The 14,956-nt window shown below is 45.6% G+C and overlaps 1 protein-coding gene across 11 annotated transcripts in view; it reads left to right on the top strand.

Moving 5' to 3' along the window:
- Window positions 1-14,956, top strand: part of R3hdm2 (R3H domain containing 2) — a 103,475-nt gene that overhangs the window by 76,305 nt on the left and 12,214 nt on the right. For 7 of the 11 annotated variants that reach the window (XM_040754745.1, XM_040754743.1, XM_040754741.1 and 4 more), the window contains 6 exons: window positions 4,213-4,436; window positions 7,106-7,275; window positions 11,535-11,618; window positions 13,561-13,803; window positions 14,120-14,246; window positions 14,473-14,633. In XM_040754745.1, coding sequence (XP_040610679.1) covers window positions 4,213-4,436; window positions 7,106-7,275; window positions 11,535-11,618; window positions 13,561-13,803; window positions 14,120-14,246; window positions 14,473-14,633 — 1,009 coding nt within the window. The remainder of the gene's footprint in view (window positions 1-4,212; window positions 4,437-7,105; window positions 7,276-11,534; window positions 11,619-13,560; window positions 13,804-14,119; window positions 14,247-14,472; window positions 14,634-14,956) is intronic. The other 4 variants (XM_040754748.1, XM_040754747.1, XM_040754744.1 and 1 more) reach the window with 1 other exon arrangement.

The following is a 14,956-nucleotide window of genomic DNA, read 5'->3' as shown; positions in this document are numbered from 1 at the left end:
CGTCTCTTCTTCCTCCCAAACATGCGCTCTGTTTGAAGCCTCTCCTGTGAGCATCAGGCTGCACCAAACTGAGCAGATAATAGCTTGCGAATCTGGTGAGCAGGTGCAGATCTCACCTCTGCAGATGTTTTCTTCAAGCTGAAAACTCAAACTGAGTTTTGATTAAAGTCCTAGGTAAAGACCGGTGAGATGACTCAGCTGGTAAAGGCAGCTGCTGCCCACCCTGATAGCCTGAGTTCGACCCCCAGGATTCACCTGGCAGAAAGAGAAAGTCAACTTCTGTAGGTTGTCCTCCAACATTTACACACACACACACACACACACACACACACACACACAAATAAATGTTTAAAAAAATTAACAGTTAAATAAAATTGGGGTTAGAGAAATGACTCAGCAGTTAAGAGCACATACTGAGTTCAGTTCCCAGCACTGATATCAAGTAGCTCACAACTGCCTGTGTTTCTAACTTTATGGGAATCTGACACCTGTTTCTGGCTCGATGGGCACCTGCATTGTATGTGCATTACCCCTGTACTGACACCCACATATACACCTAATTCAAACTAAAAATAAACACCTGGGCGTGGTAGCAAACACTTTTAATCTCAGCACTTGGGAGGACATAGAGTCAGGAGGATCTTTATGAGTTCAAGACCAGCATGGTCTACATAACAAGTCTAGGAGTAGTGGTTATAGTGAGACCCTGCATCATATAAATGAACAAATAAGTTAAAAGGATGATACAAAGGTTTAAGAACAGAGATTTTTTTTTAAACCTAGGTAGACCCAGCAGTGGTGGCTCACACCTTTAATCCCAGCACTCGGAAGGCAGAGACAGGCAGATCTCTGTGAGTTCGAGGCCAGCCTGGTCTACAGAGTTGAGTTACAGGACAGCCAGGGATACACAGAGAAACTGTCTCAAAAAACAACAGCAAAAGAAAAAAAAAAAAACCTAGGCTAGTTGTTAGTAATGTGTCTCTGCTGACAGAGAACTTGCCTAGTGTACAGAGGACCTGGTCAGTCACCAGCACCACACAAAGGAGGGGGTCGTGGCACATACCTTTAGCACAGTCCCAGCACTCAGGAGGTGGAGGCCAGAGGAACGCAAGTTCAAGAACTTTCTTGTCTACATAGATAGTCTGAGGCCAGCTTGGACTGCATAATACCTTCTCTCAAAAAGGGGGGGAGGTAATTTGAAATGCTGCATCATGGGGTGACTTATTACCCTGTTTTGGAGCATAGTCCAGAAGTCTTACTGGTAAAGCCTTCTATTGTAACTGCCGCCTACATTTCTGTCCCAGTTTAGGGTTTTGAAATATATAATGCACCAAATTTTGCCATCCACACTGGCAGTAACTATCGGAACTTCCTAGTTCTTTGGAAGCTCTGACGCATTGGTTGGTGAGCCACGTGTGAGGGTCATTGTCTTTCACTGAATGTTGCTCTGCTATACCTCCCTCACTTCTCAGACCCAACAAGCTGACCTCTTCCTACAAAAGTAAGTTAAATCTACCTTAAAACCAAGTCAGAGAAGTTGGAGGTGAAGCTCAGTTGGAGCTTCTTGCCTGACATGTAGGAAGCCCTAAATTTGACCCCTCCTACCATATGAGCTGGGTATAGTGCCCTACACACCCAGCACAAGGAGGCAGACAGGAGGGCAAGAAGTTCAGGATCATCCTTGGCTACACAGCAGGCTTGAGGCCAGCCTGGGCTACACACCCCATCTTGAAACAGTGACAGAGGTGAGGGCTAAGCTAGCCTACTTTAGTTCTGATTTTATTCAGAGCATGGTGTATGAGCGAGTGTTCTTTATCCCTACCCTATCCCTCTAACATGCAGACAACCCAGTTCATTCCTCAGAATTGAATTGATGTGGCTCCCAAATTGCCGTGTTTTTAAGAAGATGGTTATTTATGGACAAGGAAACTGCTGTATTTTCTCTATAGATTCTCTCTCAAGGGAATACTATACTAAATTAACAGAGAATCCACATTTTGAGCATTTGAGGAACCTGGTTAGGTACATGAGTACCACAGTCCCAGCCCTAACTTCCTAAGGTACTTAATTTAAGATTGCCTCATTTACTGTCTACCTCAGGTATCAAGAGAACGTAAATGACAGGGTTAGTTTAATACATAATATAATGTTTTAGGTGGAAAAGGCCAACAAAATTGGTGCTCCAATGTCTAATAAGCAGCCTCATCCATTGGCACTGCTGCTGTTCCACAGACACATGTCCATGATCTTCAGTGTCCTGGCTGAGACAGAGCTACTGGCTCTTGCTTTAAGCCAGGTTCTCTTTTTGGACAATCTCTGATTATGTTTATTTCCCTTTTTGCTCTTGGTATCTGAAGAAAAAAGGTCAAGTTTTGAAGAAAACAGGAATATGTCACAATCCCGTATTCTAACTATAAAGAGAGAAGCATTAGATTATATGTACATAGGATAAGAAAGAATTGACATATTCCTAGTCTGTTGTGCCAGTATGTTCTTAGCTCTCCATGGGTGGCATGGTTAATAGAAAATAAAAAGTGACCATAAGCCACTCATGACACATACCTGCAGTACCAGTGCTTATGAAACAAAGGCAATAGTATTTCAAGTTCCACGGCAGCCTAAGCATGATGATGGGATCCTGTCTGAGGGAAAAGAAGAAGGGAGGGAAGGAAGGAAGGAAGGAGAAAGAAGTTTTCTCAGAATAACCGAGCCAAAGGGCCTTTGGTGCTAAGGTGACTGGAGCAACATTTTCTATTTGGTTTTGGTGGGAAAATGGTAAAAAGAAGGGAACCTAAATTACTGTGATTTTTGCCAAGTTATTCACACACACACACACACACACACACACTCTCTCTCTCTCTCTCTCTCTCTCTCTCTCTCTCTCTCTCTCCCTCTCTCCCTCTCTCTCTCTCTCTCTCTCCCTCTCTTCCTCTCTCTCTCTCCCTCCCTCCCTCCCTCTCTCCCTCTAGAGTGAAATTGGGGCTGAAGAGATGTTCTCTTCCAGAGGACTAGAGTTGTGATTCTGAGCACCCACGCCTTTTGGTTCACAGCTGTCTGCCAGGGGTTCCTCTCTTCTGTTCTTATCTTCTATACACTTGTGGACACATGTCTTTTGCTCAAGCCTCTATGCACACATAGATACATAGACATACACACAAAATAAATCTTTAGGGGCTGGAGAGATGACTCAGTGGTAAGAGCACTGTCTGCTCTTGCAGAGGACCTGGATTTAATTCCCAACACCCACATGGCTTCATACAACCAAATATAACTGCAGTTCCAGGGGATCTGATGCCCTCTTCAGGCTTTCTGCACACCAGGCACACATGTGATACACATGCATTTATTCAAGCAAAACATTTATATACATTTAAATGAATAATTTTTTAAAGACAAGACAAAAGTTTTCAGGCCAAAAGTGTCTATCTTGTGACATACTGCTGTTATTAATCACAGGTGATGCTTTTATGCCAGGATAAGCCTGATGTTGTAGAGCAGTAAGAATAGATGAATCCCTTTCTCAGTAGCTTTGTGCCTTGCCCAGGGCAATGAGATTATAAATACAGGGACAGTTAGGCACAGTCAAGCCTCTGCCCCTTTCTACCAAGTCCAAAGCATATATTTGATCTTCCTGACATCCTTAGTGGCTATGGAATCTGCTGTCCTCAAATACCAGCATGGAACTTAAAATTGGGACAATCAGACTGTTCCCTGTCATCTTCCAACCCCTGGAAAGATATTCCCATGAAGTACCTGTGCTGGCTCAGGTGCATGCTGGGTGGGAGATCCTTTGTGGGATTTACCCGTGTCCTTGGCCACTCCTACCTTCTACCAACAGTAGAACTTCTAGGAGTCCCAGGAGTCGATACTGCCCCTCTGCTGCCCTGTGTGAGATTCCTGCAGGTGTGGGAAAGAGACCACCACAGTCAGTCTTAGGACCATATATGTGGCTCCCATCTACCTTGGATCCACAGTGTTGAATTAGCTGTCAGTGTGCTGTCTTTCAGATTTGCCTCTGTGCTCTTTGTTACCAGGCTGGACTTTGTTGTGTCTGCTCCCATCAAATCTTGATTGACCACCCAACTAACAAGTAGTCAGTGTCCACGCCCCTCCCCCTTCTTTGTTACCAAAAGAATACAAAATGAACTCTCTCTTGGCTCTCCTGCTCAAGTGGGGGGTTGGGGGGTGCTCTGACCACTGTGGTTTCTGCAGGGGAAACCGTGAAGGGTTGAGCCGCACCTCAAGCAGCCGACAGAGCAGCACAGACAGTGAACTCAGATCCCTGGAGCCACGGCCTTGGAGCAGCACAGACTCAGATGGGTCTGTCCGGAGTATGCGACCACCTGTCACCAAAGCCAGCAGCTTCAGTGGCATCTCCATCCTCACCCGAGGTGACAGCAGTAAAGGTGGCAGCGCAGGAAGGATCTCTAGGCCAGGTAATGCAACTGCTATCCCTTGCCATACCCTGCCCTTGTTGCTGGTGTTTTGCACAGTATCATTAATAATTTCCATTGATGAAACATCTGGTTCAGTATAGTTTCCTAGAAACTTATAGCATTGCCAGAATTGGAGAAATTTGATTTCTTAGATCCATTATCCATTCTTAAATCTGGTTGCTTTTTTTTATTTTCCTTCAGACTTTGTGTTCTTTTTTAGGAAGGAGGGAAGAAAGGTTATTTGGGGTTTGTTAATTTTGTGTTACCCAGCTGAGATAGATCATTAGCTCAGGGCCAGGTTACCTGGTAAGATATAAATGACAGATACTTTGATTCTGTGGCACCTGAGAGTATAAAGTGTAATTGTTTGTAACTAATTAGTAGTGGCCATCATTATAGAATTTAGACACACCCTGCTGCGACTGCTGTAGTTGGAGTTTAGTCACTAGGAAGAAGCGGTCTTAACAGGGGGCTGTTGGCTCTCCTGTGCAGTTGGCATCACCATCCTGCCACTAAAAAGCACTTCTTGAATCCCATCCAGAAGACCTGTAGGCCTTGTCTTCAGGAGACACGAGTAGTGGTGAAGCCTGTTCTTCTGTTAGACCTCCCTGTCCCCTTTGTTAGCCCTTTTCTAATGCCACCACCTCTGCCTTTCGCTAGGCCTGCATTTTATTACATTGTGGTGTTAGCTCCCAGCCATTTTCAGAGTGAATGTAGATCCATGCACTTCAGTTCCCTCTTAAAAATGTTCATGTTAGCCAGGTGGTGGTGGCGCATGCCATTAATCCCAGCGTTTGGGACGCAGAGGCAAGCAGGTCTCTGTGAGTTCAAGGCCAACCTGGTCTACAGAGTGAGTTCCAGAACATTACACAGAGAAACCCTGGCTCAAAAAACAGTCTAATAAACAAAAAAGCCAAGCATGAAGGTGTATACTTATAATCCCAGCACTGGGAAGGCAGAGACAGGAGGATTTCCCAGGCTCAGTGACCAACAAGTCTAGCTGAATGAACAAATTCATGCAACAGGGTGAGTGGTTCTTGAAAGTAGCCCTTTGATGACCTTGGACACAGACACACATAAGGATCACAGAAAGCCGGGCGTTGGTGGCGCACGCCTTTAATCCCAGCACTCGGGAGGCAGAGGCAGGCGGATCTCTGTGAGTTCGAGACCAGCCTGGACTACCAAGCGAGTTCCAGGACAGCCTCCAAAGCCACAGAGAAACCCTGTCTCAAAAAACCAAAAAAAAAAAAAAAAAAAAAAAAAAGATCACAAAAAGCAGGACATGATGGTGGCCTGGGAGACTGAGGCAGAGGGATGGATCTCTGTGAGTTCAAGGCCAACTTGTTTTACACAATGAGTACAGGCCAGCCAGAAGTACAGAGTGAGATACTGTTTCAAAAAGAAAATAATAATGATAAAATTGAAGCTACCTAATAAGCATAACTTGTTAGTTTGCCATTGTAGCTTCATTTTCAAATGTCCTCCTTCTCTAGCTCTCCAGCCATTTCTTGAGTAGGACTTTAGCTTTGTCTTCTCTTCCTTGACCCTCTGAGGAATTGTTATTTCCTCGTTCCTCATCTTTGCTGTCACTCAGCCTTGGTGACAGTACCACCAATTCATTCTTCTTTCTTACCATATCTTATTTATTTGTTTGTTTTCTAAGACAGGGTTTCTCTGTGTACCCCTGGCTGTCTTGGAACTCACTCTGTAGATCAGAGTGGCCTCAAACTCAGAGAGATCCACCTGCCTCTGCCTCATAAGTACTGGGATTAAAGGCATGAGCCATCACTGCCTGGCTCTTATCAGATTTTAACAGTTGGATATATATGGATATTCCATCAGCAAGTCCTATACCTTTGCAAAGGCCATATCCTTAGTTCATTACATAATCCCTTGTATTTAATGTATGTCCAGTAAAGTATATTGCCTACTGAGCCAGAATAAACTTTTTTTTCTTTATTTAAAAAAATGTGTGAATATGAAAACACCTTAATGAGCCTGGAAATGGGAAAATCTGTTGGGTAAAGGTTGTACATATATGTGATTACGGTTGCTAGAAGAAGCAAGTTGCTTTCTCGTCAGCTTTGTAAAAGGCGAAAGATTTATATGATCTGAAGAGAAAGAGTTTGCAGCTTTGTAAGAGATAGTATTACACAGGTTGAGGAGAACAAAAGGTCCCTCCCATAAGGGACCAGGAATCTTGGAAGCTTCATATTTTCATCTGTCCCATTATGATACACAGATTGATCTTGGGCATGTCAGGAGAGCTGCCTCAACAGCTTCACATTTGTAGGGAGTTTTGTTTTTGTTTTTGAGACAGGTCTCTCTATGTAGCTCTGACTGTCCTGGAACTTACTGTGTATGCTAGGCAAGCCTCAGATTCACAGAAATTTGCCTGCTCTGTAGAACATACTGTTTAATTCCCAAAGCAAACATTGGCATTCAAGGTGGTTCCTGACTCTAGAGAGCAGAAAGCTCCCAGGTGGTGGACTCCTATCAGCAGAGAAACTGCACTACATCTCTACCCTTGCAGGGATCGCTGGATACATTGGGGGTGGGGCGGCAGAAGGGAGGGCCAATAAAAGTAAAGTCCTGCAGCTGGGCCCTTCAGGAATAGTTATATTCGTGGCTGTACGAACAACTTTGGGTGGGTCTTCTCTTTGCCTTAGGTATGACACTAGGTGCCCCAGAAGTGTGCAACCAGGCCACCTCACCCCAGTCTGTCCGGGGCCTTCTTCCTTGTACTGCCCAGCAACAGCAGCAGCAACAGCAACAACTTCCTGCTCTCCCACCCACTCCTCAACCACCACCACCCCTGACTAATCACATGATCTCACAGGTGAGTCACTACTCAGCATTTGCTCTGATTCAAGGAGGCTCTAGAAAGAGATCAGCTTGTCTCTCGCGCTGTGGGCAGAGAAGGGATCTGTGTGACAGTAGTTATTTTTAGGTTTTGGAAACAGGGTTTCTCTATGTAGCCCAGGCTATCCTAGAACTCACTCTGTAGACCAGGCTGGCCTGGAACTCAGAGATCCTCCTGCCTCTGCCTCCCAAGTGCTGGGATTAAAGGCCTGGATCACCACAACCCAGCTCCATTTATTGTTAGTTGTTGAGAGAAAGGATTAAGGTCAAATGTTTGGCCACAGCTTTGTTCTGTTGAGACAACTGTCGTGAAGCCTGCATTAGTCTTAAAAGTTGAAGGCTGGGACAGCCTCTGCTCCATTTCCTCCTCCACTTTCCAGGTGTTGGAGTGACAGGCGTGTGCTGTGCTGTCACACTTGGCTAGCCTGAGAACTCCATTTACATCTCTGCCTCTTTCTTATGAGTTCCATCAGCCTCTGCCTCCCGAGTGCTGAGATTCCATAGGTTGGCGCCTGACAGTGTATCCCTTTTTTTGCTGAGAATTGTTAGATCTTATACTCCACATCATGTTTCTACTGTATCCTTTACAGTCCTGTGTAATTAACAGGGTGATTTTGCTTACTGTACCTAAGTATGGAACTAGAAAAGATCACAGCTCCAGTCCTCCCTCCCACAGTCTACCTGAATATGTTGATCCATAAACACAGGAATAACAATGAAGACCAGACAGGTGGCATGGCACATGCTGTAACTCCTGTACTGGGGAGGCTGATGTAGGAGAATCAAGGCTTGAAGATAGTCAGGGCTACATAATGAATTTGAGGTTAGCATGAGCTACAAAGACAGACCTTCCTTAAAGACATAAAGACCTCAAAACTTGTCTGTTTGTTTACTGGGAGTGGTGGCTCACACCTTTAATCCCAGGTAGAATCAGTCAGATCTGTTTGCTTTCAAAGCCAGCACATTCCATATAGTGAGCTCCAGGGTAGCCAAAGCAACGACATAATGAAGCCCTGGTTGATGTTGGTATTAACCAGGGTCTGAGAAACACTGTGCTTCTGTGCATGAAAACCATTAGCCTGAGAACCAGGTTTTCTCTGAGCTAGAATCTTAATATTCTTCTCACCTATAAAAAAATTTAAAAAATATTCTGAGTAGCCACTTGCTGTGTTGTAAAGAGCTCTACATGACTAGAGCTTCATGTTTTATCCTCAGATACTCTCTAGTAGTCAGAAGCCCTTTTGTCTATACTCTTCTGCTACTGTTTTAAGTTGTTATTTTACCTGCCAGGCTCCTCCATTCCCCTGCTCAGTCCAGCATGGCCTTAGTTATACTATATAGCTCCTCTCTGGATACAGAAGTCAGTTCCCAACCTGGTAACCATGCAGGTGGGAAGATCCCAGGATGACACTGAGGCATGGTATGACTCTGCCTGTGAGTGGGTTAGCCTTCTCCTGCAGCCACCTCCCATTGTGGTTTGGGTGTGTCCATTTCACTTGCTAAGATCCCAGTATTTTTCAGTTCTTTTTTTTTTCCTGAAATGTGTATTTTAATACAATCTTGCTCCTTTTTCTCCCTCTTAGTATTTTGTCTTTTCCTTCTACCTGCTATCCATACCTAAAAACACAGCAAGAATGGAGAAGGGATAAAGAGATAGAAGAGTAACCATTTGGAACTAACATTTGGAGTAAATAATGAGTGGTTCTAGAGTCCTACCCTGCTCCTGCACTCTGCAGTTCAGGGGATGAGTTGTTGGTGTGGAGGGTGGGTCAGTCGTCTGGATTAGGGGTTAGATCTGTACTTCGTGGTACAGAAGCCTCTGTTCTCTCAGGCAGACACTCTCAAGGGTAATTGTGGTCATGTAGTCCCAAGAGAATCTTACCCTGGGTAAGATTCAGTGTCCCAGAAGCATGTGTGGTAGCTACTAAATTTTTATATATCACCATCTAACATTTGCCCCCCCCCCCACCCTCCTCTCTGTCCCTTTCTTCTTCCTACTGCCTCACTCTTACTGGTCTCTCCCTTTCACCTATGGTGACAGACCGAGGCCCTTTCCTTCCTTATTTCCTTCCTCCCTTCCTTTGTGTGTCATCCTAATGGCTGTCAGCACTATGGGGCTGGGGAGTTGTTTGGTTCCTCAACCCGTGTGTTAAACTGTGTGATAAACGTTTGAGAACTGGAGCCCTGGCCCCGGGGGCTGTGCTGGCACAGTGCTCTCCCCCTCTCTTGGGAGGCTTCCTCTGTCGAAGCTGACCTGCATCGCATGTGTCAGTGAGGCTAAGGGTAAAGGCTCCACGGCCATGTTTCGTTGAGTTGATTTAGGCTGCTTATTTAGCCCTGTGGCTACTGTCTTAAGACATTGTAAAGTTATTCATGTGTCCCAGAATCACCAGTAGGTGGCAGCAGACAACCTGGTTCTGAGGATGAAAGTAGAATAACACCGCAGAAGCAGAGGTTCAGCAGTAGAGGGCACCAGCTCACTGGCTGATCTTACAGGTTCAGTGCCTGTCGTCTGCATGGTGGCTTATAACCATCTGCAATTCTGGTTCCGGGGAACAGGTGCCCTCTTCTGCTCTCCATGGACGTTAGGGACACAAGTGGTACACAGGCGTGCATGTAGGCAAAACAAACCCACACTTTAAAAAGCAGTGGCTGAGGCCTTTGCTCTGGCCCTTCCATAGTTAAGTCTTCCAGAAGAGCACCATCATCCCCACCTCCCTTCTCTCCCCCACACCGCAGCTGACCTGGAACTCCCTGTGTAGACTGGGTGGCCTCCAGCTCTCAGAGATTCACTGCCTCTGCCTCCTCAGTGCTGGGATTAAGGTGTCCGCCACCACTGTCCGCTTCACAAATATGTAGAAAATGATAGTTATTTTACCGTTTCACTGCTCATAAGGCCTGAACCACCAGCATTTGTAGCTAATTTTGGCAGCTTGGCCAGCAGTTACATTTGAAATACCATTGACTTATAGAAAACAAGGATTATCAGGACTGAGTTAATTTTCCATGCTATAGCAACATTCCTCTCCAGGTCATTTGGGATTCTCAGTGACTTTAAACATCTAATTGTCAGATCCTTTGCTAAGGCCTCCAGTCCCCTTTGAGTAGTCTTGTAATTCCATTTTCCTTTACCTCTCTTCACACTCCTAGTATAAACTGGTATGAATACATGTCCTGAAGAACTGGCTTTAAGCACAGTAGTACACACCTTGATCCCAGCACTTGGGAAGTAGAGGCAGGTGGATCTCTGTGAGTTCCACTGCAGCCAGAGCTACACAGAAAAACTGTCAGGAAAAAAAAAAAAAAAGAACTGGGGTTTCAAGCCATGTTCTGTCATTTAGGTGAGACATTCGATTACTCTGAGCCTGATTTTTGCAGGTGGGGATGTTGCCTAGGGTTGAACAAGAGCCCCGCACTGCCAGGCAGACACTCCACTTAGAGCCCTGCACTGCCAGGCAGGCAGACCCTTATTTTTTCTGTTGGAATTACAAGATGTCATGTCTCTAGGTACTTTTTAAGGCTGTTGTAACACAGTTTGTAAATGTTATTTCCCTCTTTTTCCTTACCTTTGCTCCCTCCTCCACCAGTGACTGTGACTGAATAATTGATGAGATAACCCAAATGAGGAAAATATAATTAGTTGAGTTAAAACACTGCATGTTGTCGATAAACAGAGTCTCCTGCCTGAGGCTAGTGAAGGGATTGAGGGATAGAAACCACAGCTAATGTGGTTATATTTTATCCTATTTGTTCATAAGGGCATTTTTTCATACTGCCCTCACTGCCAGAAGGATCAAGAGGTAGCTGGGATCTGGGATCTACTGGGTGTTTATTTCTTTTCTTCACTGTAGAGGAAGATGTAATTGAGGATGAGCACTTCCTCCAGGAGAACTGCCCTTGGATGACCCTTCTTACAAAAGTAGTGCAGTGTGTGCACAGGAATCCCTCAAGTGGGCATTCAGGAAAGTTTTGCTTGGAATCAGGTCGTAGACCTTGGCCCTGAGAGTCCTGAGATTACTCCAAGAGCTGTACAGTTAGAGTGGCTAACGGGGCCGAGAGCACACTGGACCTTTTCTGTTAGGCGAGAGATGCGAAGGCCACAGGCTATCCCAGGCTTGGTGGTCGTGTGCTTCTTATGATTGTCTTCTATGATTAACCTTGCTGTTCCTCCCCTTTCCCTCTGCCTCTCCCTCACCCTTTTCTCTTCCTTTCCACATGCCTCTGTGCTGGCCACAGCCCTCTCCGCAGCCTGCTCCGTTCTCTCCAAGCTCCTGTCCCCAGGTCCTTCTGCCAGTCTCTCCGCCCCAGCAGTACAACATGGTATAAACTCCACTCCCCCTTGTCTTGTATCTGTGGGGTGTCTGGATCATTCTTTGGTGGTCTTGAAAGTATGTTGTGCTTTTGGAAGAGATGCTGAAAGCTGTTTCTTGAGGAACCAGCGCAGGCTGAACTGAATTCTAACCTGATGGCCTCATCACAGTATACCAAAAGATAAGTGAATGTATGACGGGGATGCTGAACTCCTCTGAGTGTCAGGGAGCAGTGTAACCAATCTAGTCCCTCGTCTCTGTTACATGTATCCTTCAGTTTATTTGTTCCCACTTTGTTCTATACAGAGTTGTTCTCTCTGATTTCCTTTCATTGCAGACTTCTCAGGTAGCTGTTGTTGAGAGGTTGAATCTTACCCATCTCACTGTGTCAGATGCACAGTGCACACCATCTATATTGTTTGTAAGTGAATGTAGTACACACACCTTCAGTCTCAGCACTTAAGATGATAAGACAGAAAGATTTCCCTGAGTGCAAGGCTGGCCTAGGCTACATAGTGAATTCTAGTCCAGCCTGGGCTAGAGAAATACCCTGTCTCAAAAATCAAATAAATTGCTTGCATCCTCAATACAAACCCTCTGCAAGTCTGATTTGCCTTGTAGTTGATAACTCAGTGGTGCTGCTGAGCCCTTACCTTTTCTACTTATGTGGATTACACCTCTGCTTTTTCACTAGACCCCTTTTCTCCCTACCTCTACCTCCATTCTGAAACCGCTGCAATATGGTCCTCAAATTAATCTGCAGTCTAGGCTCTTGTCATCTATTCCTGACCAATAAGGTAGCAACAGTTCCCTGAAAATTGAATGAAACAAGACGGCAACATTTTCTTTTGGTTTCCAGTCTTTTACAAAAGAACTACTCTATGTGTGCATGTGTGTTTGTATGTGAATTACTGTTCAGAGAGTAAAACAGACCAGAGAGCTAAGAAACTAACCTGCCACATGCAAGTGAGAGACGGCGCACCATCACTTGTGCATAGGGAAGACGGCTGGGAGAAAGGCAATTACAGCACCGCCCATCAGTCTACTCTGGTTGAGCCTCCCTCCCTGCCTCCTTTCGGAGGTGAGAATTGGAAGTGGTTTCTGAAGGGCAGGAGAACTCCAGGCTAGTGTCAGAGAACCAAGGTGGGAATAACCTCAGAAGGGAGCACAGAGGCAAGCAGCAGGTGTGAGCCCAGCAGTTGGTGATCAGCTGTGGAGGCACAGGAGCCTTCCCGCCCATAGTCTGTGCAGGTGTTTCAGATGCTTCTGTAAAGACAGGGCTTATAGCAAGGCAGAAGCATGAGTGTACAGGAAACAAAGATTCTTGTGTTTGTCCTGTAGTCCTATAGGTAGGTAGAAGCTGTGCCCTGTGCCCCATCTCCTGAGAAATATCCTTAATGACAGTTGTAATCAGGGAAGCCCTTGTCACCATTCTGTAGAGACAGCTGCTTCTGAACTTAGGCTTAAAACTGTCACTCCTCGGGACACAGAAGCAGGACTGTCCCAAATGGGTCCATCGACCCTTTCACAGAAGACCATCAGAAAACACAGATATTTACATTATGATTCATAACAGTAGCAAATTACAGTTATGAAGCAGCAATGAAATAATTATATGGTTGGGGGTCACCACCACATGAGGAACTGTATTAAAGGGTCACAGTGTTAGGAAGGTTGAGAACCACTGCTGTAGAACAATGCAATTTCTGTCTTTCTGTTCTCCATTTTAGTTACTAATATATTTGAGACAAGGCCTGTATAGCCGAGGTTAGCCTAGAACTTAGTATGTAGCTGAAGCTAATCTTGAACTGATGAGCCTCCAACCTCCGACTCCCAAATGCTGAGATTACAAGCATGTGCAACCACATCCAGCTTGTCTGTTTTCTGTATTGAAACCAAATGATTGAGGTTTGACACCGCTTCAGTACTTAAGTCCCCTGCTCTCTCAACAGGCAGATGACCTCAGCAACCCTTTTGGACAAATGAGCCTTAGCCGCCAAGGTTCTACGGAAGCAGCTGACCCATCCTCAGCTCTGTTCCAGCCCCCACTTATTTCCCAGCATCCTCAGCAAGCTGGCTTTATCATGGCTTCTGCAGGACAGCCCCTCCCTACTTCCAACTATTCCACCTCTAGCCATGCCCCACCTACTCAGCAAGTCCTACCACCCCAAGGCTACATGCAGCCCCCTCAACAGGTAAACAGCCCCTTTCCCGAGCTTTTGGTCACTACTTCAGTTTGTCCAGTATTACAGTCCTTTCTTTTTCTGATTTAGACAGACCAGAAAGAATGCTAACCCTGTTGTACACTTGGACAGTTACCATTCTACCAGATCTCCTTTCTGTACAACACAAAACTTGATTTATTTCAAACTTGTATAGTTACCCTGTAATTGTGAACCCAAAATACCTGCATTTACAAATTTCTGGTTATCAGTCCTGAGGCATATAGTGATTTGCAGATACTATGGCTGGATTAAAGAGACCTCTCACATCTATTTTCTCTGACCAAAGATCCAGGTTTCTTACTACCCCCCTGGACAGTATCCTAATTCCAACCAGCAATATCGACCTCTTTCTCACCCGGTGGCCTATAGCCCCCAGCGTGGTCAGCAGCTGCCTCAGCCATCTCAGCAGCCTGGTAAGTAGAAGTGCTAGTGTGAGACAGTGGTGCCCATGGGAAGAACAGACCAAGAAGATATGACCTTCCCATCTGGGGAGTTAAGCAGGGGAGGAGGGGAGGAGAAACAACTAGATTTCTAAAGAAGGGGCCAGGAAAGAGTATATAAGGAAAGGCAGCTAGATCTGTTGTGGAGTGACCTCCTAAACACTTACACTGACGGCTTGTGTACCTTACCCATCCTCAGGTTTACAGCCCATGATGCCTAGCCAGCAGCAGACGGCGTACCAAGGCATGCTTGGGGTCCAGCAGCCTCAGAACCAGGGTCTACTCAGCAACCAGAGGAGCAGCATGGGAGGCCAGATGCAAGGCCTCGTGGTTCAGTACACTCCACTGCCTTCATACCAAGTGGGTGTACTCTGTGTTAGGAAAGGTCACCCAGTCCTTGTGAATTGAAAAGGACAGCCTCTCAGGGTTGAGATCCATCATCTTTTCCCCCTAGAACTTCTAGGGATGTAATCTTCTCAAAGCAAACCCAGAGAGTTGAGAAGAATCCTTAAACTGTGCTTTTCATACAGTCACATAAGGAGTGTGCCCAGGAGATAGTCCACAGGAGATCTGCGCTCTCTCCTCGTGTCTGATGTCTGAGGTGGTGTGTGAAGGAGGGAGAGTTGCAGTGGCTCTGAGTGTTTGCTTTGGTCAGAGAAGGAGTACCAGAAGAGACTCCTGAA

The sequence above is a fragment of the Mesocricetus auratus genome, unplaced genomic scaffold, assembly GCF_017639785.1.
Source record: "Mesocricetus auratus isolate SY011 unplaced genomic scaffold, BCM_Maur_2.0 Super-Scaffold_100011, whole genome shotgun sequence".
Taxonomy (NCBI): Eukaryota; Metazoa; Chordata; class Mammalia; order Rodentia; family Cricetidae; genus Mesocricetus; species Mesocricetus auratus.
This window is presented reverse-complemented; position numbering and strand designations above follow the sequence as displayed.